Source organism: Microsporum canis, genomic scaffold (assembly GCF_000151145.1).
Source record: "Microsporum canis CBS 113480 supercont1.1 genomic scaffold, whole genome shotgun sequence".
In the NCBI taxonomy this organism is placed as follows: domain Eukaryota; kingdom Fungi; phylum Ascomycota; class Eurotiomycetes; order Onygenales; family Arthrodermataceae; genus Microsporum; species Microsporum canis.
In genome coordinates, this window is record NW_003299169.1 from 1,702,592 (window position 1) to 1,727,053 (window position 24,462).

Sequence of the window (24,462 nt, forward strand, 5' to 3'; positions counted from 1 at the left end):
AGATTAAAGAATCGCCTTTCATGCTTTCGCCCTTTTACTATCTATTGGCATTATTTCCCCTTGCATGTACAACTCATCTCACGCAGGGCGTCTGGGGGGGAAGGCAGAAAGTTACCATCATTTTTTGTACGACTTATTTGAAAGCATTTACTATCAAGGAAACATGCCATATCTTCATAAATAAGCGGAGTTGACCAAATTCAACACGGCACAGCTACAGTAAGTACACAAAAGGGGCAAGTTGATGATACATACTATACAGCTGCAGCTTTTCAGAGAGAGAGACGCACGATAGAAGAACCCAGACAACAATGATTCGCCTAAAACAGATGAATCGCAACCCATACCAAGCCAAGCGTGAAGGAAAACGTCAGCGTTACCAGATGATAGGAGGGAGAGAGGATTCGGAGAATATGCAGAGACTGGGAACAAAACTAAATAATAGAAATTTGAATGTCGCTAAACGCCCTTTGTGGAAAAAAGACAAAAAAAAAACGGAGGGGATAAAGAAGTGAACTATGTTCTGCAGCAGTTATAAACCGATGACTTGATAGCGGAAGGGAAGTAGGAAATAATACATCTGGGACTGGAGGAGAGGAGAATGAGTTCTCTTCGTTTAGAATCGTCGATCAAGGAGGAATTGCATGACTTCTGGTTTTCGCCATCCCTGATAATGCGTTAGAATATATTAATGGGTGTATATGGGTTATTTTGCGCAAACTATACCTTTATCGTAATGTGTCCATTTGTCTGGTTAATATATACCTCTGACGGCCTATTTTCAAGACCAAGATATTTGATCAGGTCGGCTCGGAGGGCATTAAGGTCTCCTTCTGTCTTCCGGACTCGAGTCTCCTGCTTGGTGCCGCCAGCCTTGGTGACTAGGTAGATTGGCAACTGGTTTGAAGGGGTACGACGGATGAAGTAGGGTAGATTAGTGAGAGGGAGAGAAGGAGCGGTTTCTGCTGGCGCAGGCTGCTGGGACTGCAGACTTGCTTGGCTTCGTGTAGATTTCGGGGCGGAGAAAGGTCGAGTGATGCGAGTGACGATGGTTCGTGAAGAAGTAGGGAACGATTGCGATACTATCTCTTCCATTAGTGACCTTCATATACATGTATAAAATATAGATGTTGCGTTTGCTGGTCTTCGTCTCGGTTATATAGATATGTGGTGTGATATCCCAATTGTAGGTTCGCGGGAAGGGCAATTTGACTTACGCGAACTTCTCGACTGTGCAACAGATGTTCGCAGCAAGCTGTTAAACGAAGCTGGAGAAGTGAAGCTGCGCTGAAGGCATTGGACTGTCGACCGCTGAGCAGGAAGCATGGAGGCCATCGTGGATTTGATAGCTAGCGAAGAATTGCTGGAGCTGTTGAAGCTGGTGGAACCGAGTTATCTCCGTTCCTGTAACGATACCAAGCTCTTCTCCTCTGTGTCTTTTCCCAAATCGACACCTTCAGAAAAAAGAGACTCCTGCTCTTCGTCTTTCTTCCTTTTCTTCTTCTTCTCTCGCTTTTTCTTCTTTTTCTTCTGGTTTTTTTGAAAAAAGTCGAAGTCGTTCGATGCTTTCCACGCTTAACCCGATCTGGCTCTAGCGCGTCTTCTTCCACCACACAAGAAAAAAACCATCAAAAAGTTCGTTTTTTCTTTGGCGGGATAAGAAGAGGAAGACAGAAGACGACGAAGAAGAGGAAGAAGAAAAGGACGGCTTCAAGAAGAACAGAAAGGTCCCACGGCTGGATATATACAAGAGGCTGACCGTGACCATGGCAGACAACGCCCCGACGTCAGCCAGCACGCTGCTCAAGGACGCCGCCGCACAGTCTGCAGCTACCGCCGACGAGGTCGCCAAAAAGCACGATCTGCTCCCCAAGCTCATCCCGTACCTCGATCGTCAGCTCATCTTCCCGCTGCTGGAGTTTGCGTCTAACCAGGAGGAGGACGAGGAAGCCATCAATCAGATCACAAAGTCCAAATATGAACTGCTCAAGCATACCAACATGGCGGACTATATCGCCAGTCTCTGGCAGGAGATCAACGACTCCGATACAGTGCCAGAGGAATTCGTCACCAAGCGAGAGGAAGTTATGCAGAAACTACAACATTACGTCGACGAGAGCAGCAAGATCACAGAGTTGCTACAGGATGACGCTGTAGTGGGCAATCTGCGCAGTGACAAGGCCGCCAACTTGAAGTTCCTCGAGGAGCAGCACGGAGCCACCATCGAGATGGTCAACACACTCTACGATTTCGGTCGTTTCCAGTATAGCTGTGGCAGCTACGGTAATGCGGCAGAGCTTCTGTACCAATTCCGCGTCCTCTCTACCGACAATGACAAGGTTGCGGCTGCTACGTGGGGGAAACTTGCCTGCGAGATCCTGACCACCAACTGGGAGGGCGCCATGGAAGAAATCACCAAGGTCAAGGACTCGATCGATACCCGTCTCTTCAACAATCCGCTCGGTCAGCTCCAGCACCGCTCGTGGCTCATCCACTGGTCCCTCTTCCCCTTCTTTAACCACGAACCCGCCCGCGATGTGCTCACAGATATGTTCTTCCACCCCGCCTACATCAACACCATACAAACCGCCTGCCCCTGGATCCTCCGCTACCTCACCGCCGCCGTCATTACCAACCGCAGTCGTGCACACAAGAACTCTGCTCTCTACCAGAAGCAGCTCAAAGACCTCATCCGTGTTGTTCGACAGGAAGAATACGAATACCAAGATCCCATCACCGAGTTTATCAAGGCTCTCTATATCGATTTTGACTTTGAAGAGGCTCAAAAGAAACTTGGTGAAGCCGAAGAAGTTCTACGGAGTGATTTCTTCCTCGTTGCCGCCGCAGATGCCTTTGTCGAGTCTGCCAGACATTTAATATCAGAGAGCTACTGCAAGATTCATCAGCGAATTGATATCAAGTATGTTATTTCCTCCTCTTTTTGTCTTGATACCACACATACTAACTAATCCCCGTAGCGATCTCTCCACCCGCCTTGGCTTAAGCCAGAACGAAGGCGAGAAGTGGATTGTCAACCTAATCCGAGACACTCGTGTTGACGCTAAGATCGATTACCAAGAAGGTACCGTCCTCATGAACCATCCTCCCCAGTCAGTCTATCAACAAGTCATCGAGAAGACCAAGGGAGGTTTCTTTAGAACACAAGTCTTAAGGTAAGCCTTTTCTCTTTCCTCATATTATGACATACAATCATACTAATCATACCTTAGCTCGGCTGTTGCCAAATAAGTTTTTTTATAATTTTAGATGTTAGACGTGACTTGGTTATCCGGTTCAAAAGCAATACTTACGAGGAACGGAGGAATGAACTAAAAGCCCCATCTTCTTTTCGTCACGACGCCGACACACTTCTCTTCTTTCTTCATCATTTCGTTTTCTTTGATCCCTTCGCCATGTGAGGAACGGCTACTCGGATCAATATGTTTGGGTGGGCGTTTTAAGTTAATAGTGTGTTCACGGTCTGCATACTCTTATCTATGCATAGGTTTTTTATGCCGTAGTTTCAATGTTGAACGAGATTTATGCCCTTTCTCTTTATTGCTTTGCTTTTCGATTGATCTCTAGAAAGTAACAAGAGGAACATATTTCACCGAACTACTTGTATCTATGATATTATCGCACGTATTTGAACACAGCAAGCCACCAAAAAGAAAAACACTATAGCAGTCCATAAGAAAAGTGACAAACGTATAAAAAGGGATATCCAGAAAAAAAAAATGGAAAAATAGGTTTGTACTGTATGCTCCGTACAGTAGTAGGCTGGGACGTAAGAATACATCGGAATCATCGTATCTTATTGTGCTATCATCGGTATCGTCTCGATCGTGAGCCACGATCATACGAACGATGTTCTCTCTCCCGTTCTCGCTCCCTGTGTCGTTCACGGCCTCTGGATGTAGACACTGGCACAGGTTTGTGGATAGATGTCTGAGTGGCTGGATCACCTGATTCTTCGTAGCTACTTGACATATGCATGGTCTTTATCGTCTGGTCCAGTTCAAACTTCTTAGACATGGATTTCAGGTCATCGATTTGTTGCTGTAAAAGAAGGATTTGGTCACATTAGGTTATTGGTCCAGTAGGTATTTCTTTGGCATAGCAGCAGGGAGCGGGACGTACTTGGGTGAGTCTGCTTCCAGTAACTAGATATCCGTCTCGGCCCTAGAATGACAGTGTCAGGGAAGGTGGAAAAGAAGAGGTAGAGAGCGAAAAAAGGTCTATCAGGAGATAGAAGTTCCATACATGATAGGTATATGGCCTTGCGGATGCCGTTGGGCCGAGGAAGATATGGATATTGCTGAGGATGACTTGTCGAGATAGCTCGTAGCCTGGTAGCCAGTACTGCTCGGACTGTGACATTTTTCTTTTGGTTCTTGACTGGGTGCCGGTGATATCAGGCAGGCAACTGGGAAGCGTTGAAAAAAAAATATAGAAGAAAACACCCCAAAAAAACAAAGAACGAAAAACGCAGCAAGAGTACAAGCAGGCGCAGGATACAAAGATATAGATATAGACTATCTATGAGCCAGCGACAACCAGGGGGCAGAGGAAGTGTGCGTATCGTGTATTGAGGATAGATGCTTCAACACACTCAGATTTTCATCTTCAGCAAAGATGAAGGATGTCAAGAGAGAGAAAAAATAAAACAAGAGTTTAGCTATTCATAACAAGGTCGCTTCGCACGTAACTGGCTGCTTATTCGTGTTTGTTTGCAAGAGACCCGAGGACGAGCTGACGGGCGCCTCCCGCTGGTTCTTATATGTGTATGTCGAGATACCATGGATGGCCCCTTTTATGCTTTCTTACGTCAGCCAAGGGTCGCCCAGGTCAGCTGACTCCTGCCGCTACTTCGGCCTTCGTCTTCTCTCAACCACAGCTTCGAAGTGAGGCTTCACTGCAGCGAGCACAAGGCTTTGGCACATCCACTCACGCTCGTACAGGCCCTCCGATCGTTGTGGGCTGCTTGCAGCTAATTTCATTTACCGCTGCACACCCTTGCTCCAGTCGTGGCGTGTCCAGATTCGCAAGATTCCTGCTTTTTGTGCAGTTGTTGAACTAACGCCCAACGCAATCTAGAGTCAGACGGATTGGCTGAAGGTTTTGGCGCCAGCGAGTCGGCAGGCATCCTGACGAAAACTTGTTGGATGTGGAAAAGGGGGAAAAGGAGACATCAACAAAAAATAACGAGAAGATTCTGACAGGCGCCTACCATGAACTGACCAGTGGCAACTGATACAATTACTGGGGGTGGTCTTATTTCCCTGGAGCCTGTGGCCTTGACTTGTTTCTCCTCGCCATTGTCACATTGGTAAAAAAAAAAAAGCTCTTGTGGGACTGGCGGGCTGAAATGCTGAGCTACAGTATTCTCCAGCTAATTGCCTTTCGGTGGAAGTGCCCTGACCTTGCCACCCACCGCCCCGAGTCGGTGAATATATCCCGATACAGCCTTATAAAATAACACGCTTCCAAAAGGGTTAATTAACTCTTCGAAGATAGTCAATAGAGCCCGCGTTCATCAATAGTATCGTCACGGACGGCCGGTTCATTGTGTCCATTACTCTCTTCAATTTACGTCAACGGCGCTGACGGTCTTGGCCATTTTCCTCACAAGCAAACCCTCATGCTTTGATTGCATATAAATAAAGGACCCGTTTTCTATAGGATCAGCCCTGCTTTATTTCAGCACATAATCCCTTGGGAAATGAGATCATATCTCAGTTTCCACTGGTATCAGCTGCTGCGGTGGGCTTTAAAATAAAATTCATAGCAATATATTGCTGGAATGAGAGTTCTACAAATGGTGATCCAAACCGACCATACGTCCTGGGCCAAATCACGCCTCAACAAATACATACATAGTATGTCCTCCTCGCCCGTACCCCGGCAGGCAACGTATCGTCCCTCTTGACCGTCATGCGTGTAGCGGGCCGCGTGAGCAGCATTTTAAGGAGGCTCCGGATGGATCCGGACATTCTGCTTCGCTTGAAGGATGTGGTTGCAGCTTTCTTGTGAGAGAAACCAGGCAGGGACACAACCTTCTGTCTATCGCAAGCCAATTGTTGCGCATATATTATATGAGAGGTTGGGCCAGTAAGGTTCCCGGCTCGGATATGCACCATTTCTAGCGTATGACTGCTGATTGCATCCTGATAGTTAGGAAGATAGGTTGTCATATCATATCTCATAGGATTATCAAGGTGCAGGTGCTCCGCCGGTCTATAGTCAAGCTTATTCTAAGCACAGTGGGTATATGTAAGTACGGAGTACTCCGTATGTGACTCTACCCTCCCACAACCCTATATATCGATCGACGTTCCCCCGTGCTAGGTATCATGAATGCACAGTACTGATGCAAGGCATACTTATCGTTGCACCTGGTTCATTTTATGATCATTGCGTTGTCGTCTTTTAACGGAGATATCTCTGGAAGCGGTGAGGTTTAAGCGAACAGCCACGATTGGTCAGTAAAAAAAGAACATTCATTGATTGACTGGTAAAGTTCTATTGAAATATATATTCTCCTCTACCATCTATGAATGGGGGAAACGCGCTTTTTGTTACCGCCGTCCTTGATTATGATGAGCCCTTTTCATTTTTTAAGATTCTTTTTCAGGGTTTTGTCGCATTAGTCTTCATGAGCCGGCTGGAAGGGGTGGACCAACATATCGCTGAAGCTACAGGGCGAATTAATTAGTTCCTATCCAGGTAAAATTAATTGATGGAACAGGGAAATCATACCTTTCGAGCTTTTCTCGTCCTCGGACTTCTTCGACGAGCAGTGGCATTCTGACAACGTTGAAGTCTTCATACAAATCCTTGATCTCATTCAAATATTTCTTTTGCATCTTCCGTCTTGCGCCACACTGTTGGCATGCGTTGTCTTTACCCGGGAACAACAGTTGATTCACCACAATACAATGGGTATCAATATGATAACTCGTTAGCTCCTGTATCATCCGCTCCGTCTCGTACAAGGACAAGAATTCAGCAATACACACGCATACGAACGTGGTCATGTCAGCGTCCTTGAATTGGGAGTTGACTTCCGCAATCGTTTCCCGCAGTGATTCCATTTTTGATAGTATGTCGTCAAGGTTTTGGCCGCCAGGAAGGCCGCCGCGAGCACCGAGGACGGAGTTAAGCATGGGGCCGAACTGCCCAGACAGCTGAGAAAGTTTCGAGAGTGCCTTCTCCAGCACAGTTGGGAATTGTAAAAATCGAAGAGTATGGCCGGTAGGGGCGGTGTCAAAGACAATAACTTCATAGGATAAGGATTTAACTTGTTTGAGAACTTCGGCGAAGGACATTGCTTCATCGACACCAGGTATCTGAAACGGCGTTTAGTAGGTATCAGTGAAATCTTATGGTCGGCAATACCTACACTGAAGGCCAAATCTTGCATCATTCCACCCAGCCCAAACCCACCCATGGCGTCGTCGTTACCGTCAGCACCTCCGCTAGCCATTAAATCCTGAATGCTCCCATTGGGATCAATCTCCATTGCACTCAAATTATCATATCCATCAATAAGCCTAGCCTCTTTGCCAAACTTCTGGCCGAACGCATCACTCAAATTATGGGCAGGGTCTGTGGATATCAGAAGCACAGACTTCCGTACTTTGGAAAGCTGTATAGCCAGGGAGCATGACGTAGTAGTTTTACCGACTCCACCCTTTCCGCCAACAAATATCCAACGAAGAGTCTTCTGATCTAAGAGGCATTGGAGCGTAGGCTCGAGAACGTCGTCGTCCCCTATGATGGCGGTCGAGGACATGGTGGGGAGAATAGGAGGTTGAGGGGTATTCGAGAGCAGCTAGTAGAAAGTACGTGTGGTATCAAGAACAGTTACCCGGCCGGTGAGTATGATACTGTATTGGCAAGTAGGTTTGGCTCCAGCTTATGCAGTCTAAACGAGTTGATATTGTCATATATGGTCGACTTGTTCGATCGCACACTTTTTGCTACCTAAAGACGCTCGGGCCAGTTGCTCTAGTCACATGATCTAAATGCCAAGCAAGCCGTTTTAGTCAAAGTGAACATCGTGAGATGTTGAACGATCACGAACTGCTCCTAATCATGCTGATATCTTTTCTTCAGGTATCCATTGCATACTGTCGGAGATCTGTTCGGATCCAGGCTTTGAGGCCCATTTTATACCTAACCTATCAGATCCTAGCAACAAAGACAGCTCTCCTTTCACATGTTATCACTCCATAGCTTATCGCAGAGCATCTAACAAGGGAGTAAAGAAGAATTTGGGCAGCAGAAGAAGCTAAGGAATCACTAAAAACAAAGTCAGTCTCAATATATTGCATCATGGCCTTTTAGAAAGTATACCATGAATTACCCACTGCTAATATCGTAGCCAACATCAGCTTCTTTACATTAGTTACTTCGCGTTATAACAGTACGCCTTGAAAAGCAATGAATCATAGCATGTCGTGCCTCAAGCAAACTCCACGATGCGAATATTTTGAAAGCAAATTGTACACAAAAATTGATGGCGGACAATTAAGAATGAAAGACTCTGAAACGCTCCAGTCTAGACCAAAGATACAAACAGCGAATACTCTTCTTCAACTACGGAATTAGGAATACTCTATAGAAGGTTTCCCGAGGCGAAGTTATACAAAAGAACCTCGCCGGAAGGATACCCTAAGAATCCACCTTACTGATTGATCATCTGGTCTGTGTTTTGCAATGGAAATTACATTGCGAAGCCGAGGGAAAGCGACTAGAAGAGCAGATCATAATGAACTCAGTAGCCTGACCCGCAGCCTACATTATGATGTCGCTAGCACCCCCAAGAATTTTTATTGCGGTTTACGGACTAGATAATTAAAATTTCCCCGAACAGTTGCCGCAAAGTGTATGACTAGAACGCTGCTCACCGTAGAAGAAATATTCACTACCTGCTCATATTTTGCCTTTTGGTTTTTACTTCGGTCATGGTTAGAATCAGCTTCATTGATTCTCAGGAGCTAACAATTTCCCCTCGCTTATCAGTAGAACCCTTGCTCCGGAACTTCTCCTTCAGTTGAGCTCAGTACAAAGGGCCACCCCTTTCTGCTCGTCTTAAAAGAATCTCTATGGTCTCTAGTTCCCAGCAGAAGGCTATGCTTACTGACGAAGCGATACGACAGGCCGTGCAATTGATGGATGGTACACCTGGTATCCTCGCTTCTCTATATTAAAATGATTATATGATGTGACCCATCTTCTTTATGATCTCTTATGTCTGTCATTTAACAGTTGGCTAGGTAACAGCGTATCTCGTGTTAGCTTCGGTTGTCCTACCATAATCGATGCAAGACAATTTCAAAATATCTAACTACGTGATTAAACCGCCCTGCCAGTACTCATATTGCCAAGAATAAGAAGAACATTTACCTTGTATGAAAGCTTGTACAAGCTTGTCCCTTCGGAAGGAATTGGCAGGATCTTAGTAAGAGGCGTAGTTGAAATCCCGTCAGTATTAATTTCTATCCTTGAAACCAGCGGTGTAATATGATAGTGGGTTAGTTGTCACGCATAGTATAGCTAGTGATACTACTGTCCATTCATTTTTAATAGTAACTTCGTGTCGAGTAATCCATGGGACATGGGCTTGAGATTGATTAGATTGATAAGATGTTCCGAGAAAAATTAGATAAAATAAATCTTATCTGATCATACTAACAAGTGGGAATAAAACCTTAATATGATGACCTCCAACTTCGTCCATTTTCCTGCCAACGTTCGCAGCCCAAATTAGTGTGAATACCCATTCAAACCACAGGCCAAAGTACTCGTGGTAATAATAATAACACATTTGATGGATAGTTATCCATTGTATTTGTTTTGAGTTCTCATATTGAGTGTTTTTGAGAAATGTCTGTTACCATGAACGCGCCTTACTACTTAGTGTCTTGGTGTGATAGTCCCCCGCCCCGGATGTGGACTGATTTGTGTAGCGAATACGATATCACAACCACCGTCCATAGGTGGGACCATTCCAGTATTTTGGCATGGAGAGAAACAAGCACTCCCTTCAACCGCTCAAATGAGGAAGACCTCCACCCCGAGCAGGATCGAGGCGGACCCAGTTATTCTGCTTTATTCGAGAGCTGTTGAAAATTTTATGATCTTGTCAGAGTGGGCCGATTTATTTTCGTCGAAAACTCGAAAGTAGAGAACACAAGGGGTTCTTCCGTTCACTCTTCTACACAGTATGGCCGCAGCGGAGGATCATACCGGGTCCTCAGTATCCCAGGCTAGGCGGGGACATTGCTGTATACACAACATATATATAGCATTGGACCTTACTTTTTAACCCACCGATGATGAGAGGAATCAATCCGCAAGGCTTTAAAGTGAATTCAACCTGTGATATTCTCTGCTGAAAATCCATACCATTTGTTTTATAGGAACACTTGAAAATTTCACCATGCTTCTATTCCATATTTTCTTGGGGGCTTTTCTTCTAAGCCTTGTTTCATCAGAGGAACTTGCCAGTACCCAAATATGTTTTTCGGCTGTCTATGGGGCATATAGGTCTATAACTTTTGCAGGGCCCCCTGGTGAGGAATACTGGATTACGCTCTGCCGAAACCCTCTGAAGGTGGGATCAATATACGCATCTGCAAAAGTCCACTGCAAGCCCGAAGAGATAGCCCCTGGAGCAGCTGTTCTCGAGGAGTATTGTGAGAAATATGCCTTTCAACCGTTGTTGCCGATGTCAGATTTTTCTGCCAATCTTACAAACGAAATTATTGCCAAAATGCGAGTCGTCGAAAACGGAGAAATACCTCTAACAGAAATTATTACTACACCAATTCTAATTTCAAAGAAATTTTTTGATCTCTCTTTAAAGACAATTGTAAGAAATATCTGGCCAGATTCGGTGTGGGGGACCTGCTGACTTCATACAGGTTGTATATGCCGGTGAAGTACGAACCCGCCACGCCCATGGGTAAGTATCTATAGTCACAACGGCTAGTCACTATATTATGACGGGTACATTGCTAACTTTCAAGTTAGATACGCAATGTATGGCATCTGGGGCATCATTCTTATCCTTGGGATGCTCAATAATTTTTGCTCTTGGGTTATTTTCAGGCAGTTGAAAAGAAATAGAGATGACTTGGAAGGCAATAACGCCATTACGCACAAAAATATATCTGGATTTCTTAAGCCACTACGATATATGTCCAGTTGGATCCGAACACACCTGACAATTCCTAGCGCCTTTGGTTCCTATCACTTGCGGACCCTATACGGGTGTGACATGCCGACAAGAATAGATTCAATTGTGATATTCTCCTATTGGCTGATAATTACCATCTTATGTTGTGTCAATTACGAACTATTCGCTGGTAATTTATAGTATGTTCTTTTAACATTTCTCCGTGAAAATTTACTAATAATTTCTTACACACAGTTGGCCAACCACAAATATACAACTGTGCCGCTACGTTGCAGATCGTACTGGAGTTCTATCCTTCGCAAATCTGCCTCTTATCTGGATTTTTGCAGGGAGAAACAACATATTTCTTTGGGCTACAGGATGGAGTTTCCGAACGTTTAGTATCTTCCATAGACAAGCCTCTCTCGCCACAACATTGCTAGCTATTGCTCACTCTGTTGCGTATACAGTGCTATATTTCCTTGAAGGTTAGCGTTCTTATATGTGGAACTTGCAGACAGCATGATGCTAACATTCTATTGCTCTAGGTGGCTCTGCGGGATATATAGCAGCATATAAAGAGCAATGGTTTTACATGGGAGTTGTTGTGAGTAACTCTTCAAACCTTGGCCTATAGATATCAAATGAAAAAAGAAACTTATTAACTATTTTCTAGGGAACTGTATCCATGAGTTTCTTGGTAATATTTTCGTGTCTATGGTTTCGGAGGAAAACATACGAAGTATTCCTACTCATTCACATTGCGTTATCTGTTGTGACAATTGTGTCCATGTTTTCGTAAGTTTTGACTGGTGTGAGGTGCCTTTTTAAGAATCCTACTTATTCTACGTTTCAGCCACATATCAATCTTTACTGGTGAATATGACCCTTATCTATGGCCCCTTGTCGCCATTTGGGGATTTGACAGAACTTTGCGCCTGGTTCGAATCGTATACTGCAATTTCCGCGTCCAATTCGCTGGGAAATACCTTCAATATACCAAGGCTGAGGCATGTTATGATAGAGTTTCGGATATCATTAGACTCGAAGTGATACCAGGTGCCACTGGCATCTCCCAAAAGCCTGGGCGATATTATTTTATCTATCAGCCTTTTAGATGGACTGGGTATGAGAGCCATCCGTTTACACTCGGAGCGTGGGCTGAGTCACCCGAATCAGTCAAGGAACAGTGCGCAAAATCGGACTCCTCTTCATCTTCACTCAACGAAAATAATAAAGGCAGGGAAATATATACTGCTACTGAGGCGTCAGGAATTCAGAAATCCTGCAATAGTCGACCCAAGGAGGTCAAATATATATTTTGGATAAGGCCGCTAAATGGGTGGACCCGTCAACTTCGCCAGCAATGCTTAAAATCAGGTGGCACTGCTGTCTCAAAACAATTTTTACTAGAGGGTCCATACGGTGAAACTACCCCTCTTTGGGCCTTTGAATCCGTACTCTTCATCGTTGGTGGTACCGGTATCGCCGCAGCTGTTCCTTATATCCAGGATCATATCCGACGCGCATCTTCAACCGGTGCAGGTACATGTACAAAAGACATAACGCTCATTTGGTCTGTTCGGCAGGCTTCTTTCATACATCAGGTAGCATCGAGGGAGCTACGGTCCGCATTCGGTCGAGAAGATTTTAATGCATCATTCCACTTGACCTCTCGTGACAAAAATACCACGCCAATTGTCTCTTTCTCCGCTTGCACTGAAGCAATCACGCCATTAGACACCCCTTCTGCTAATGTTAAAACAAGTGATGATAGCTCACAAGCTCTACCTACAGAGTTGAAATACAAAGTGAAATATGGCAGACCAAGCATGAAGACGGTCATTATAAACAGTGCAAAAAGTGCTAGCATGACTAGTTCAAAGCTTGCGGTGCTAGTTTGTGGACCTGATGCCCTAGCAGATGAAGCGAGAGAGGCAGTTCACTACGCTATGCTTCAGGGGTACCGACAGATAGAGTATATCGAGGATGCATACAGTTGGTAGCTATGAATGGCTCTACATTGAAGCCGTTATGATAAGATGACGTCCTGTTAGCAATACCTAAACTAGTGTTGTAAAGGTCGATTTATTGTTCTTTCATTAGGGAAAATAATCCTTCCTTAACTACTTGTCAGATTTTTGTTTGATTTTATTTATATATATCTGGAGGCTACGATCTTTTTATTAGAAACACTCTCCAAGTTAGTATTTCAATAAAAAGGGAGATATGGAAGGCAAGGGTGATACATACATAGAACTAAGAGTTTAGATCGGGTAATATCTCTGATATACAAAAACATCTGTTATTTAATCATGTTCTGGGGAGGCTTAGCAAGGGTCTATGATCTCGGAACAATGCTCTTTTACGCCGACCATGCATTACCCAATGAGGAAGACGAGTAGTGAATGAAAGCGAGTAACGTTAACAGGTGATTCATCCACATAGACAAGGTGGTAGGAAAAAAAAGTCAGCAAATTGTGTAGGTATATATATCCATCAAGTCCTAGCATTGCTCCTTCGCCAGTTGCATGACGGACTGTTTAGTTTAAAGTTGCCCTGCTATGGGATTATGAGGGCTTTAAACCTATCCTAAAGCAACAATAGCCATTTTGTCCAAATACTGATAAGTTTGACGGATGAAACAGCAAACTACTCCTTATATGCATGGCCAGTTAGTCAACTACTTGATATCACGTGGGTCGGCGAACTCCGATAGAAGAAGTTGATGTTTATCATCATCTAAAGGTCACATAGCTACAAGAGGCCGATAAGTTAGTTGATGGCAGGTCAGATTGAATCACATACCGGCGCTTGTGCTCATACAAGTGCTTCAAGAAGGCTCTCACAACTTCAGCAATACCTACAACCTGAAGATCCCGTGTATCAGGGCGGGCAGGGCAAACGAGGCGTGGAGGAACCGGAAACAAATCAAAAAACAACAATGGCAGACAAAGATCCGATCACCTGTCATGTTCTGAATACCTACACTGGCCTTCCAGGCGCAGGAATTTCCTGCTCGCTAACATTGACCAACTACGAGGGAAAACCAACCTCTACTTCAACCTCAACAACCAACAAGCAGCCGACATTCACAGCAATCACAGATGCTGATGGGCGGGTCAAAAACTGGTCGAGCGAGGGAGATTCTATATCTGTCTCCTCCGTTCTAGCACAATTGCCTGATCGACCGGCATCAAACACAGCACGCTCGACATGGAGTCTTAGACTATCTGGCGTTGACGAGTGGTACCGTGAGCAAGGGGTTCAGGACTGTTTCTGGCCGGAGGTGGAAGTGCGGTTTGCAGTCGACGGTAGGGACGGTGGAAAGGGATGGAGACACTACCATGTCCCTGTGCTGCTTGGGCCGTGGAATTATTCAACCTACCGCGGATCGTGATGCATGCAGGCTTGAACAAATCGATGGATTCTGTAATATGGTTCACACTGCATCATTGGTTTTATGTTGTTGAATAACATATCTTGGTTTATCCCGTTCATCCCCATTAATATTTTACAAGGCACCATGGTGATGCAATTTAGATAGCAGTTATCAAAACATGTAGGGAGCTGCGCTTGTTGGCCTCGATCTCACCATCTCCGAGCCATCATCAACTTATGATGAGAAGATGGACGGCGGAACCCACGGAACCGCTCTCTTCTGCACGTCTGCACATCTCTATGCCTCCCTTCTTCCTCCATCCCATCTAATCTCATCTAATCTCTTGACTTCGTCTTGTCCTTTTAAAGATTTTATGCTTAAGCGAACCGCCTCTGCCAAGACCGCCAAGATATCTTACTAAGCGAACGACATCATCAATGTCGTCAGAGTTTTTCCACCTTCGCTCGTTTTTTTTTCTTTTACTTCCTCCCAAGTCGCTTGCATCGTCATCCATCGTCATCTCCATCGTCATCGTTCAATGAACGGCGCGCAACCCTCAACAACTTCATTCCTAGGCGTGAACCCACAAGCTTGCGCCTCATTTTCGCAGTCTGTTTACCCTGTTTACCGTTAACCGCCCGAACCGTTATTTCTTTCGTCCCTTGACGGTCGCGAAGGACTCGAAGGGGATCGTCATCGGACGCCATCTCTGCGTTTTTCGTCCGACCTCTACATCATCGCAGACCCTCCCCCAAAGCTCGCTCCCTGATACGTTCTCCTTAATACCATGTCTGCTCCAGCTAGCAAGGCTGCCTCTCCGCAGGCTGGCCTACCTATCTCTCGCACGGATTCGCCAATGGATGCGAACGACTCGACTAAGGAGAGAACCAAGTCAGAAGGTCAGTATCCCTGTGTCACTCCCTCTCACCGTCGACTGATGAATTCCTTATTGTGGTCAATTCCCTCTCATCCTCACCCTCTTCTCCATTGTTGATGTGCGTTTAATCGACCTATAATACACTTGGCTGTTTCCGTCACCACTGACATCATCCCGTTTAGATCGTGGAACAACCCAAACAGACGTTCCTGAGCCCACAGTTACCACAGCAGCTTCAGATGCGCCGCAGACCCTGGCACCCCCACAGAAACCAGGTGATGACGCCAACGGGGATTATTTCTCGGGCATTCATAACACCACTCACCTATCTTTTGAACCCAACCCTTTTGAACAGTCTTTCGGGAACACGAGCGGTGACACTCCTGGGAAATCTCTCCTCCCCCCTGTCGCCTCATTGACCTCACCTGCGCTACCTGGCACATCGACAAGTGGAGGTTTCAATTGGCCAAACTCACTCCGTGCTGGCCCGTTGAGCCCGGCCATGCTTGCGGGCCCTGCAGGGTCAAATGACTACTTTGACGGCATCACTCGGGGATTCCCTACTCCCAATGAGTCGTCATTGCGTACTGGCCTGACTCCTGGCGGCGGAGGCTCTATGTTCCCAGCCCCTAGCCCAGGTCCTTCTGCGTTGCTCCAACAGCTCTCCAGCGGAGGTGCCACCCCTACGACACTAGATTTCCAGCGAACAGCCCTTACCGCAGCAGGGAAAAGCGGTGTCCTTCCTCCCACCTCGAACCCCCAGGATCCAAACTCGATTATCCAGCAGGTTGCTGCCTCAATGGAGAAGCCTTCGTCCCAAGCCTATCCTTTTGCTCATGCCGATGCTACTGACGCTGCCAATGGCCTCTTCATGCTAGCTAAGGGTGCCCAGGTTACCAGCAACCCATTCCCTGGCCCAACATCTCAACCTATGCAGATGTCACTTCGAAATGGCGGCAGCAGTAGCCCACCAATGAATGGCATCCTGCCCCAAACCAATGATCACCAGAACGGCGTAGTTCAGCCTTCTAATGGAAACACTTCGGATGGCCCTGATGCCTTGAGGATCAATACTCGGAGCAAGGGCAAGAAAGGTGCAGCTGCCAAGGGGGGTGCGGCAAACGGGCGACGGAAGGCAGATGATGCGCCTAAAGGCTCAAATAAAAAGCAGAAGGCCACAAATGGCGGCGCTGCCGACAAGGCACAGGCTGCCGACGATGAATCAGTTGATCTTGATAATCTCGATAATTTTGATAATACTGGTGAAGTTGAGCCTGCTGCTGCTGGCCCATCCACCTCCAAGAAGAACATGACTGACGAAGAAAAGAAGAAGAACTTCAAAGAGCGCAACAGGTACGTTGAAATCTGTTTCTAAACCCAGAAAACCATTCACCAATATCCTTTTCCATCTTGTTTTTCAAACTTCTAACCTTAATATAGGGTTGCCGCTCTCAAATGCCGTCAACGAAAGAAACAATGGGTAGCTACCCTCATGAGAAAAGCAGAAGCATTCTCCAGCGATAATGAGGCCTTGTCAGGTCTTCTAGAAAAAGCTCGAGAAGAAAATGCGATGCTAAGGTCATTGCTTGCCGCCCATAAAGACTGCCCCGTCGGCCAATCCCAAGGCCTTTCCATCCTATTGAATGGAGTGCAGGTTCAAATACCGAATAATGTACCCAACGGTCTGCCAAACGGTCCCCAGAATAGTCTACCTAACGGTATTCAAAACAGCATCCAGAATGGTATGCCAGTGCAGAATGAGCTCCTGGCGCCACAAAACTGGCAAATGCGACGATGATTCTTTGTCGATCGTCGCTTTTTTCCCTTTCATATCATTTTTCTCTTATATTCTCTGTTTATGATGTTATTGCTTTTACACGAGTTAACCTGATGGGCTGGGTGTTCTTCCATCTTTGAAATTTTCCAGGGTGTGGTGTGGTGGTATTTCTGTTTTTGTGGTTTTAATGAACCACAAAATGCAAATCCAAGAATATCATTTTCTTGCTTTCCTTCTTTTGCTTCTCTTTCTGTTCTTTTATAATCATTACCCCCCCCTTTTACCTGTACCTTTACCGCAGTAATTCTTCTTCCCCTTTCTTCTTTACATCCTTTTGTCTTAAAAAAAATACGGGGGAAAAAGGCTGGAGCACAACGGCGGAGTTCTCGGTGTTGGTAGTTTCGTTCTGTTATGTTTCTTTCTTACGTTGGTTTTCTCCTTTTGAATTTCATGTTCAATGTCTATCGCTGGTGGCATTGGTTTACGCGACTTATATATGATTCCAATGATAGGCAGGGAAGGGGAGGAGATTTTTCTTAATCAACGTTTGTTTTTGTTATACTAAGTCTTTTTTTTTTCAAAGTCCTTAATTTGTGCCTTCCAGTCTTTATGCGGGTAGATTATAACTCCGTCTACATACCCGTCTAGTTTGACTTGAGGAGCTCTGGAGCCGCATAGAGCTGATTTCTAACTAGAAGACCCCCTATCCAGACTTGATACAAAGTTCAATTCGATCCTTATGGGTTTTTTTTCGCTCTCTTTTCTCGTTTTAACGCCCATTCGCCTTCCACCTCACATCAGCTCTCCAGCCTGATCACCCAGTGTAGTAACTCAGCGAGGTACATGCTAAGGAATCGTCTCTGGAAAAGTTATCATAGACAGTGTCTGACTTGTAAATGTCTGTATTTAGGTCAAGGTAATTGGGTAAATAGAAAGACTAATTTCTATTTGATGGACCATCTGCGCGAACCCATCCGCCCTTGACCTCCCGCTCGAAGTCAGTAGGAACCTGCCAGTCGTGCATCTTACAGGCCCTGATAAACGCCTCCACGGCCTCTGCAACACCATACTCCAGTACCTTTCCTTTCAGTGAATTTTGACCAGGCGCTAACCTCGCCGGCCGAGGATCAGTGCTAGAGATTGCTATGCGAACTTGAAGCAACACACTTTCAATGCTCGACACGGCAGACCAGCCTGAGTTTGTCAAGAGTTCCATACAAAGTGCACCGCCTGCGGTAACATGGCCGCCTCCACCACTTTGAAAACCTAGGAACCGAGGGCGAATAACTCGGACAAAAGGCGGCGAAATTGGATATTGCTGGGGGAATCGGAGTTCGAGAATCACGGACTTGATACTAGCGTCTACCATATCCTTGGCCAAGGGCAGCGAAGGGTCGAAAGAATGCAGCTCAACAATCCATTGGTAGACATTATTGACGAGGCTTGGGTCAATGTACCAGCCTAGATCGGCGGGTGGTTCGTTATCTTGTATACGAAGAGCCGCTCGTAGGTCACGTTGGAGAGAGGCTGTGGCGGTTGGTGTAGCATATTTTGGAGCTGCCATCATAGGGAGAGTTGCCGGGTCGAGAGTTCCAGGGATAAAATCGGTTTTATTTTGAGCCTTGCCCTTACCCTTATCTCTCCCCTTGCCGTTATCTTCAGGAGCTTCAGGGAGTTGATGGCGACTTGCTCGCCTGGCTTTGATCTTGTCAGCTTGTATGACAAGATTGAGATCTTCAATGTCTGTTTCCTCGCTAAGGTAGCCATCAGCTTCCACAGAATGTGGATAACAAGATGGTACCTCAATAGGGGCCGGGTCAGGGACGTGCAGTTTTGTGGGACCGTCCTGGCCCCCATGATCCGGATCTACTACTTTCGGCCCACCATTCAATTTTTTAGATAAACTATTTCCAGCACTAGGATGTGTTGTCTGTTGTTTTGACAAAGGAGAAGTTGAAGCACCTGCCTCAGCCGATGAGCTTGCAGCATCTTTAACAGGGGTTGCTTTGCCTTGTTTTTTGGCGGCGGTAGTGTCCGACTCTGTGAGTGGAGGTTTGGCTGTTATTCCCAGGGCAAGGCGCCGCTGCTGGCTAAACGCAGACAAGGGAATGGTGATTTGTTTAAAATGTGGGCCATGCGCCACGTATCGAGGGTCTTGATGATAATATGGAGGCGATTTTGTCTCTTGAGTCGCACCGACATTCTTGTTTAGAGAACAACTCACGAATAGGTATCTCGTTTGAATCCAATCCAGCTGAGATACAACTAAATGTGGCGTGGTGCTCACAAAATCTCTAGGAGAATTCACCACTTCGTTCAATGATATTGCACTGATAACTCCTAGTTTACTGCTTGGCCAGGTTTCTGTTCCTGAATGGGGGCCAACAAGAGAGTCCCAGGTTGATGCAGTATTAAGGTAAGATGCAGAAGTATCAAAGTGTGGGCTCATGTAAACACCATGCCCAAATGCCCGCCCATGGAGGGTTTCCTTAAAATGCAATCCCTCGCGTAGAATACCGTGCCAGTTAGAGAGGTGGCTACCATGCCATGCAAAGAGAGTAGCGTGCGGTTTTTGAAGTCTTTCTTTTGCAGCCATGACAGCTTGAGAAAATCGTTCTTCTTTATCCGGAGCCCCTTGGGCAAAGCGAAATTGCATATAGCCAGCAACTCCCCTGACACGGTCATTGTTGGCTGGAGGGGAGACGGTATCATCCCCAATGGGGTCTGGGTCATCCTGAATAATGCAAGAACGATTTGATGCAACTATCCAGCGTAATATATCGAGAGCGGACTTTGAAATTTTATCTTTCCATTGTGCAAGTGTACGTTGAGAGCCTCTAGGGTTCTCCGTTAGGTACTCCTTCATCTCAACAACCGTTGGAAGGGTGTCAAGTAGAGACACAATCATTTGATGCTGGAACTTTCTGTCAAGATCGTCAAAATTTTGTTCATACCAGGCAACAGAGACTTTCCTAATATCTGATGTCGTCGAAACCTGCTTTGCCGCTGCATGTTTTAACACCTTAATAGGGTTTGAAAGATTAACTGAGGGCCATTCGCTGGTGTCAGTAACACGGCAATGAAGGTAGCACCCTTCATCAATGATGACAAGCCAGTCACCTACACATACTCGACGGTCTGGAAAGCACCCAGAAAACTTCATTGTCAACTTTGATTGATCGAACATTGCTTCGTAACGCAATTTTCGTTGACAATTAGAAGAAACATCATCAGTAGCATGGCAGAGATGGTGATACTTTGTATCTATTATACCTCCAGGAACCAGAATTCCAAGACCTGTTGGCGGATCAGCAATGCGGCTTCGATAGGCGCTAGAATAAGTGAAGCTGGCTAGCAAATCGACCACATAAGGCTGTGTAATGATCTCCCATTCAAGGCTAGGTCCAAATCCCAGAGCCATGTACTGAAACAGGCACAAGCTCTTAGAGCAAACGTAAGGCTTAATGGCCTCGAAGGTATCATTGGTTTTGCAATGACAAACAAGGCAAAATTCCGTACATCTTACAAAGTGACGAAGTGTAAACTGCATCGTTATAAGGGGGAAAGATGCTCCTAAGCCATTTTTTTCCATGAGATGGTCTGATTTAAGAAAGTGATGGAATGTGGCTGCCTTCTCTTTTGGTATGTCAGGCTCTTGGTAAGTGAAGGAAATTGGATCTGAAGCGCCGATGGGCTTGCCCATATAATCGTTGAAAAACTGCTCTGCTCCAGACCATGACTGACCAAAATTGTGTCTATAACGTAAGATCTTGATGAATCGTTCATTTAGCAAGGCATTTAAGGGGCCACTTATGAAGGAGTGTATCATCTCCCTATCCATGATGGGGTCCATAGAAGCTTTTACATTTGGGTTAGCTTGGTCAAACATGTCGAGAGCGCTTCCCAGGGAAGGTTTGTACATATCACAGAGGCCAATACGAAATTCGACGGAAGATTTTCCAGTTTGTTCATCCTCGAGGAGGAGGTGTTCCAAGGATTGGTATCTTCCGATATAACGAATCAGACAAATTAGGTATTGTTCCTCTTGGATATGCCACGCTTTCATCGCGTCCTCTGATATGCCAAGTTTCGAAATGCGGCAGGAAACGGACACTATGGGACATATCTTGTTTCCAACGTATCCAACACGGAAGCCGGCCAACTTTACTTCTTTTAAGTCTTCTGATATATTGTATAGGAGGTCCTCAATCTCCTGTTCTGCTTCTTCTCCCGTTTTTGTTGAAAGAGTTATTGGGGTATCTATTGGCTGTGAAGCTGAAGACCATTGATATTCGTCATCATTCAAGTCTGGAGGAGCGTTCTCGATCTCGGAAGTCATCGTATTCTCACCGCATAGGAAAATATCATCAATAACCGAGCTGTCTCCCACCCCACCCTTCAGTTCTATATTTCTCTGAAAAGTGTAGTCTAGTTGTGATAACATTTCCGGAATCTCCAGGCGGCAGATGCCCCGTTGAGTTTGTCTTAGGACGTCCGTAACGTAATGAGGGACATCCTCGGATGTAGTGTACATGAAAAACTCATGCTCGTCGGGATAAAGTGAGATATCTAGGTATATTCATTAGCATGTGGATACTTGCAAGATAACCATACATGTAAGATGCCTTACCTGTAACCATGAATTCAAGGTCCACCAGCCGCTTAGGGTCCTCACTGAGGACCAGAGAGCAAGACAACGTGCCATCGTCTCCGCCAGGCTTTATATCTACCAGCCTCGAAAAAGCCCCAGGCGTTGAAGCCTTGCAGAGATCGCGAATAAATGCCTTTCTAGGCATCCTCAAGGATAAGCGGGAGTATATGCAGTATTTTGCGCAACTACTGCACCCTTTTTCCAAGTAATATCAAAACAAGAGATGTGAAAAAAAAAGATAGTTCAGCCTGGGAGAAAAGATGAAAGCGAAGGAGCGGGAAAAGATGAAAAAGTAGAAGTAGTAAAAGGATTCAAGAAGAAAGGTGCCGATGCTGAGACGTTGATACTGTGAATACAAGCAGCTAAGTAAGGGTGAGAGGAGCACGCCCAGATGTCAAGAGAAGATGAATTTGTGAGGTGAATGAACATCCTAGAGAAATATATAAAGTTAACTCTCAGTTCATCTCGCTAGATTCCGGCACAAAGGGAATCAAATATCAAAGGAAATTTTTGCATACTAAAGAGGTCATGCTCTAGCTGATGTAGATATGAAGGTCTGGTGGGCTGTGGTACCCCCTGGAAGACTCCGAATAGTTCGCAGGTATAAAGAAACTGATCTTGAGAAGCAAACCAACCTGGATTTCCATCACGCCAGAAAAATCTGAGCCGGAGGCCACGGCATGAGAAGGCCAGCGGAAAGCCGGTTGAAGAGCGTCATCAACAAAGTGTTTTAACTTGCGGTTTGCCCTAAGAAGCTCTCAAGACGCAAGAGCCGCCTCACGTAAGCTCGTTTTGAAGCCTCAGGCTGCAACAGACAACGATAGTTGCTGTAGACCTCAAGACGTTGATCTAGCAACATGTTGATTGATCCGTAGCCTCCTTGATCGTTGAAAAGGCGTTATCAGTGCGTTATAATCCTGCGTCGCCTTTAGCAGGGCGCTTCTTTTTGAGTTGACGTCAAGGCCCACCCTTTTTTAAGCTTGAACTGACGAAAGCTAATCAGAGCCTGACCTTTTTTTTTTTATATCAACAACTTGTTCTGCAAACCGAGCATGATCGGTTGATTCCCCGTCTCTAGGCTTCTGGATATTCGTATAATACACTGGGGACATGGCTCAACGATCCAATACACAGGGCGAGGACGCTCAAAAAGTCTTGTTTTCCGCGGCTGACCCGTTGCTACCGCAATTCTCAGACCCCTCGTTCGACCCAGTGGACTTCCTTAATGACACTCTCCCGTCATTGAACATTTCGCAATCACGCTCAGTAGGCGGCAGTTCGATCGCAGAAGTCTCTACTCGGACTCAATCGCTATTATCCCAGCTTACTGCGCAAAATGCCCGATTATCGAACACGCTTAACCAGCTTACAGATGAGATAATACGAAGCAGTGGACGGCTGGCATATGAGGTAGAGGTCTTGCGTGGAGAGGCAATCAGTCTCTCAGACACCCTTACGGATACTCTACAGGACGATATTCGCAATATCCTTCCGCAGGGCCTGCCCGAACCAACTTCTACCACCTCATACACGCCAAACGAAGAACAAGAGGAAAAAGAGCTGGATAACAACACACAGCCGGAGGCTGCACAGGATGATCCAGAGTATATATCTCGCCTACGGACGTTGATGCAGGTTAGAAGTAGACTGGAAGAGGTGATACAGGTATTTGGCGAGGCTATGGAATGGCCTCTACCTCCATCAGAAGTCTCAATTACTTCCTCGTTCATATCAGTCTCGGCTCCAGAGGCTGGACCTGAGTCACGGAGCCTAGAAGAAAAGGGTCGGGAAGTAGCAAAAAAGTTTAGATCACAGGTCACCGGGCTGCTGGACAGCAACGGTGGAGGAGAAGCCGGTTTGGAAGCCGCAGCTCGTCGAGTTGAGGAATTACGGCTCCTCGCAAGCGTATGGAAAGGCACGGTAGAAGAGAAACCAAGACTCAAATTCGTTGACAGCCTTTCAAAGATTGTCGAGGACAGACGGAAGGTCCTAGAGGAGAAAGAGAATCGAAAAGCCAATGGGGCTTCTTCAAAGGGTAGGACGACTGAGCTATCTTCTCGAGAAAAGTCAGAGAGCAGCGGTGGTGGGCTAATGCGTAATTTACAACGCTTGAGAGACGAGATATACCTTGAATAGACTTAAAATTTTAATGTACCTTTCTTCGGCATAATGTTAGAAAGCCTAGAATGGAATAACGCCATGAAAGTGCCTTGATCATGCATTCTTTCTATTTGCTCGCCCTTTGGTAGATATATATATATTTTTACACGCTTCGTTAGAAAAGTAAAGAATGAGAGAAATTTGAGTTTATGTTAGAACGGCTGCGTATATAAATATGTACCTCGCATTGTCTATAATTTGGATCAAGTTTATTTCAATTGACACCATGATCTTCCGTCAAATAATTTGTACCACCAAGAATAAAATCGTGGAACGGTAGAAATTCTGAGCACGCCGGGCCACAGTTACTATTCCTGACAGTTAGGTTGCCGAAGCCTGTGCAACATTACCAGAGCGATCTGTGTCGGAGAGCCCAACCCATTTAATGAACTCTCAGGAGCAGGCTGTGGTGATATTGAGCACATAATCC

The 24,462-nt window shown here is 45.7% G+C and overlaps 10 protein-coding genes across 10 annotated transcripts; 5 read left to right on the forward strand and 5 right to left on the reverse strand.

Annotated features, from left to right (window-relative positions):
• Positions 1-616: 616 nt before the first annotated feature.
• Positions 617-1,335, reverse strand: MCYG_00626 (conserved hypothetical protein; the record flags this gene model as incomplete). The annotated part of the gene is made up of 3 exons (XM_002850476.1): positions 617-667; positions 727-1,082; positions 1,218-1,335. The coding sequence occupies 3 exons, from the start codon at positions 1,333-1,335 to the stop codon at positions 617-619; spliced, it is 525 nt and encodes a 174-aa protein (XP_002850522.1).
• A 412-nt stretch (positions 1,336-1,747) lies between these two features.
• On the forward strand, positions 1,748-3,249 carry MCYG_00627 (eukaryotic translation initiation factor 3 subunit E; the record flags this gene model as incomplete). The annotated part of the gene is made up of 3 exons (XM_002850477.1): positions 1,748-2,920; positions 2,979-3,173; positions 3,231-3,249. 3 exons carry the CDS (start codon positions 1,767-1,769, stop codon positions 3,247-3,249), a joined length of 1,368 nt encoding a protein of 455 aa, XP_002850523.1.
• A 576-nt stretch (positions 3,250-3,825) lies between these two features.
• On the reverse strand, positions 3,826-4,380 carry MCYG_00628 (conserved hypothetical protein; the record flags this gene model as incomplete). The annotated part of the gene is made up of 3 exons (XM_002850478.1): positions 3,826-4,059; positions 4,141-4,182; positions 4,264-4,380. 3 exons carry the CDS (start codon positions 4,378-4,380, stop codon positions 3,826-3,828), a joined length of 393 nt encoding a protein of 130 aa, XP_002850524.1.
• Positions 4,381-5,625: 1,245 nt separating this feature from the next.
• MCYG_00629 (uncharacterized protein) lies at positions 5,626-6,140 on the reverse strand (the record flags this gene model as incomplete). Its single annotated transcript, XM_002850479.1, has 2 exons — positions 5,626-5,676; positions 5,877-6,140. 2 exons carry the CDS (start codon positions 6,138-6,140, stop codon positions 5,626-5,628), a joined length of 315 nt encoding a protein of 104 aa, XP_002850525.1.
• Positions 6,141-6,646: 506 nt separating this feature from the next.
• Positions 6,647-7,795, reverse strand: MCYG_00630 (arsenical pump-driving ATPase; the record flags this gene model as incomplete). Its single annotated transcript, XM_002850480.1, has 3 exons — positions 6,647-6,695; positions 6,760-7,349; positions 7,403-7,795. The coding sequence occupies 3 exons, from the start codon at positions 7,793-7,795 to the stop codon at positions 6,647-6,649; spliced, it is 1,032 nt and encodes a 343-aa protein (XP_002850526.1).
• Positions 7,796-10,447: 2,652 nt separating this feature from the next.
• MCYG_00631 (ferric-chelate reductase) lies at positions 10,448-13,191 on the forward strand (the record flags this gene model as incomplete). Its single annotated transcript, XM_002850481.1, has 7 exons — positions 10,448-10,879; positions 10,932-10,972; positions 11,041-11,385; positions 11,441-11,673; positions 11,734-11,792; positions 11,862-11,983; positions 12,042-13,191. The coding sequence occupies 7 exons, from the start codon at positions 10,448-10,450 to the stop codon at positions 13,189-13,191; spliced, it is 2,382 nt and encodes a 793-aa protein (XP_002850527.1).
• Positions 13,192-13,967: 776 nt separating this feature from the next.
• On the forward strand, positions 13,968-14,585 carry MCYG_00632 (transthyretin domain-containing protein; the record flags this gene model as incomplete). The annotated part of the gene is made up of 1 exon (XM_002850482.1): positions 13,968-14,585. The coding sequence occupies one exon, from the start codon at positions 13,968-13,970 to the stop codon at positions 14,583-14,585; it is 618 nt and encodes a 205-aa protein (XP_002850528.1).
• Positions 14,586-15,354: 769 nt separating this feature from the next.
• On the forward strand, positions 15,355-17,242 carry MCYG_00633 (AtfA; the record flags this gene model as incomplete). The annotated part of the gene is made up of 3 exons (XM_002850483.1): positions 15,355-15,466; positions 15,648-16,797; positions 16,885-17,242. The coding sequence occupies 3 exons, from the start codon at positions 15,355-15,357 to the stop codon at positions 17,240-17,242; spliced, it is 1,620 nt and encodes a 539-aa protein (XP_002850529.1).
• Positions 17,243-18,158: 916 nt separating this feature from the next.
• On the reverse strand, positions 18,159-22,017 carry MCYG_00634 (polymerase family protein; the record flags this gene model as incomplete). Its single annotated transcript, XM_002850484.1, has 3 exons — positions 18,159-20,243; positions 20,352-21,790; positions 21,852-22,017. 3 exons carry the CDS (start codon positions 22,015-22,017, stop codon positions 18,159-18,161), a joined length of 3,690 nt encoding a protein of 1,229 aa, XP_002850530.1.
• Positions 22,018-22,982: 965 nt separating this feature from the next.
• Positions 22,983-24,008, forward strand: MCYG_00635 (conserved hypothetical protein; the record flags this gene model as incomplete). Its single annotated transcript, XM_002850485.1, has 1 exon — positions 22,983-24,008. The coding sequence occupies one exon, from the start codon at positions 22,983-22,985 to the stop codon at positions 24,006-24,008; it is 1,026 nt and encodes a 341-aa protein (XP_002850531.1).
• Positions 24,009-24,462: the final 454 nt, after the last annotated feature.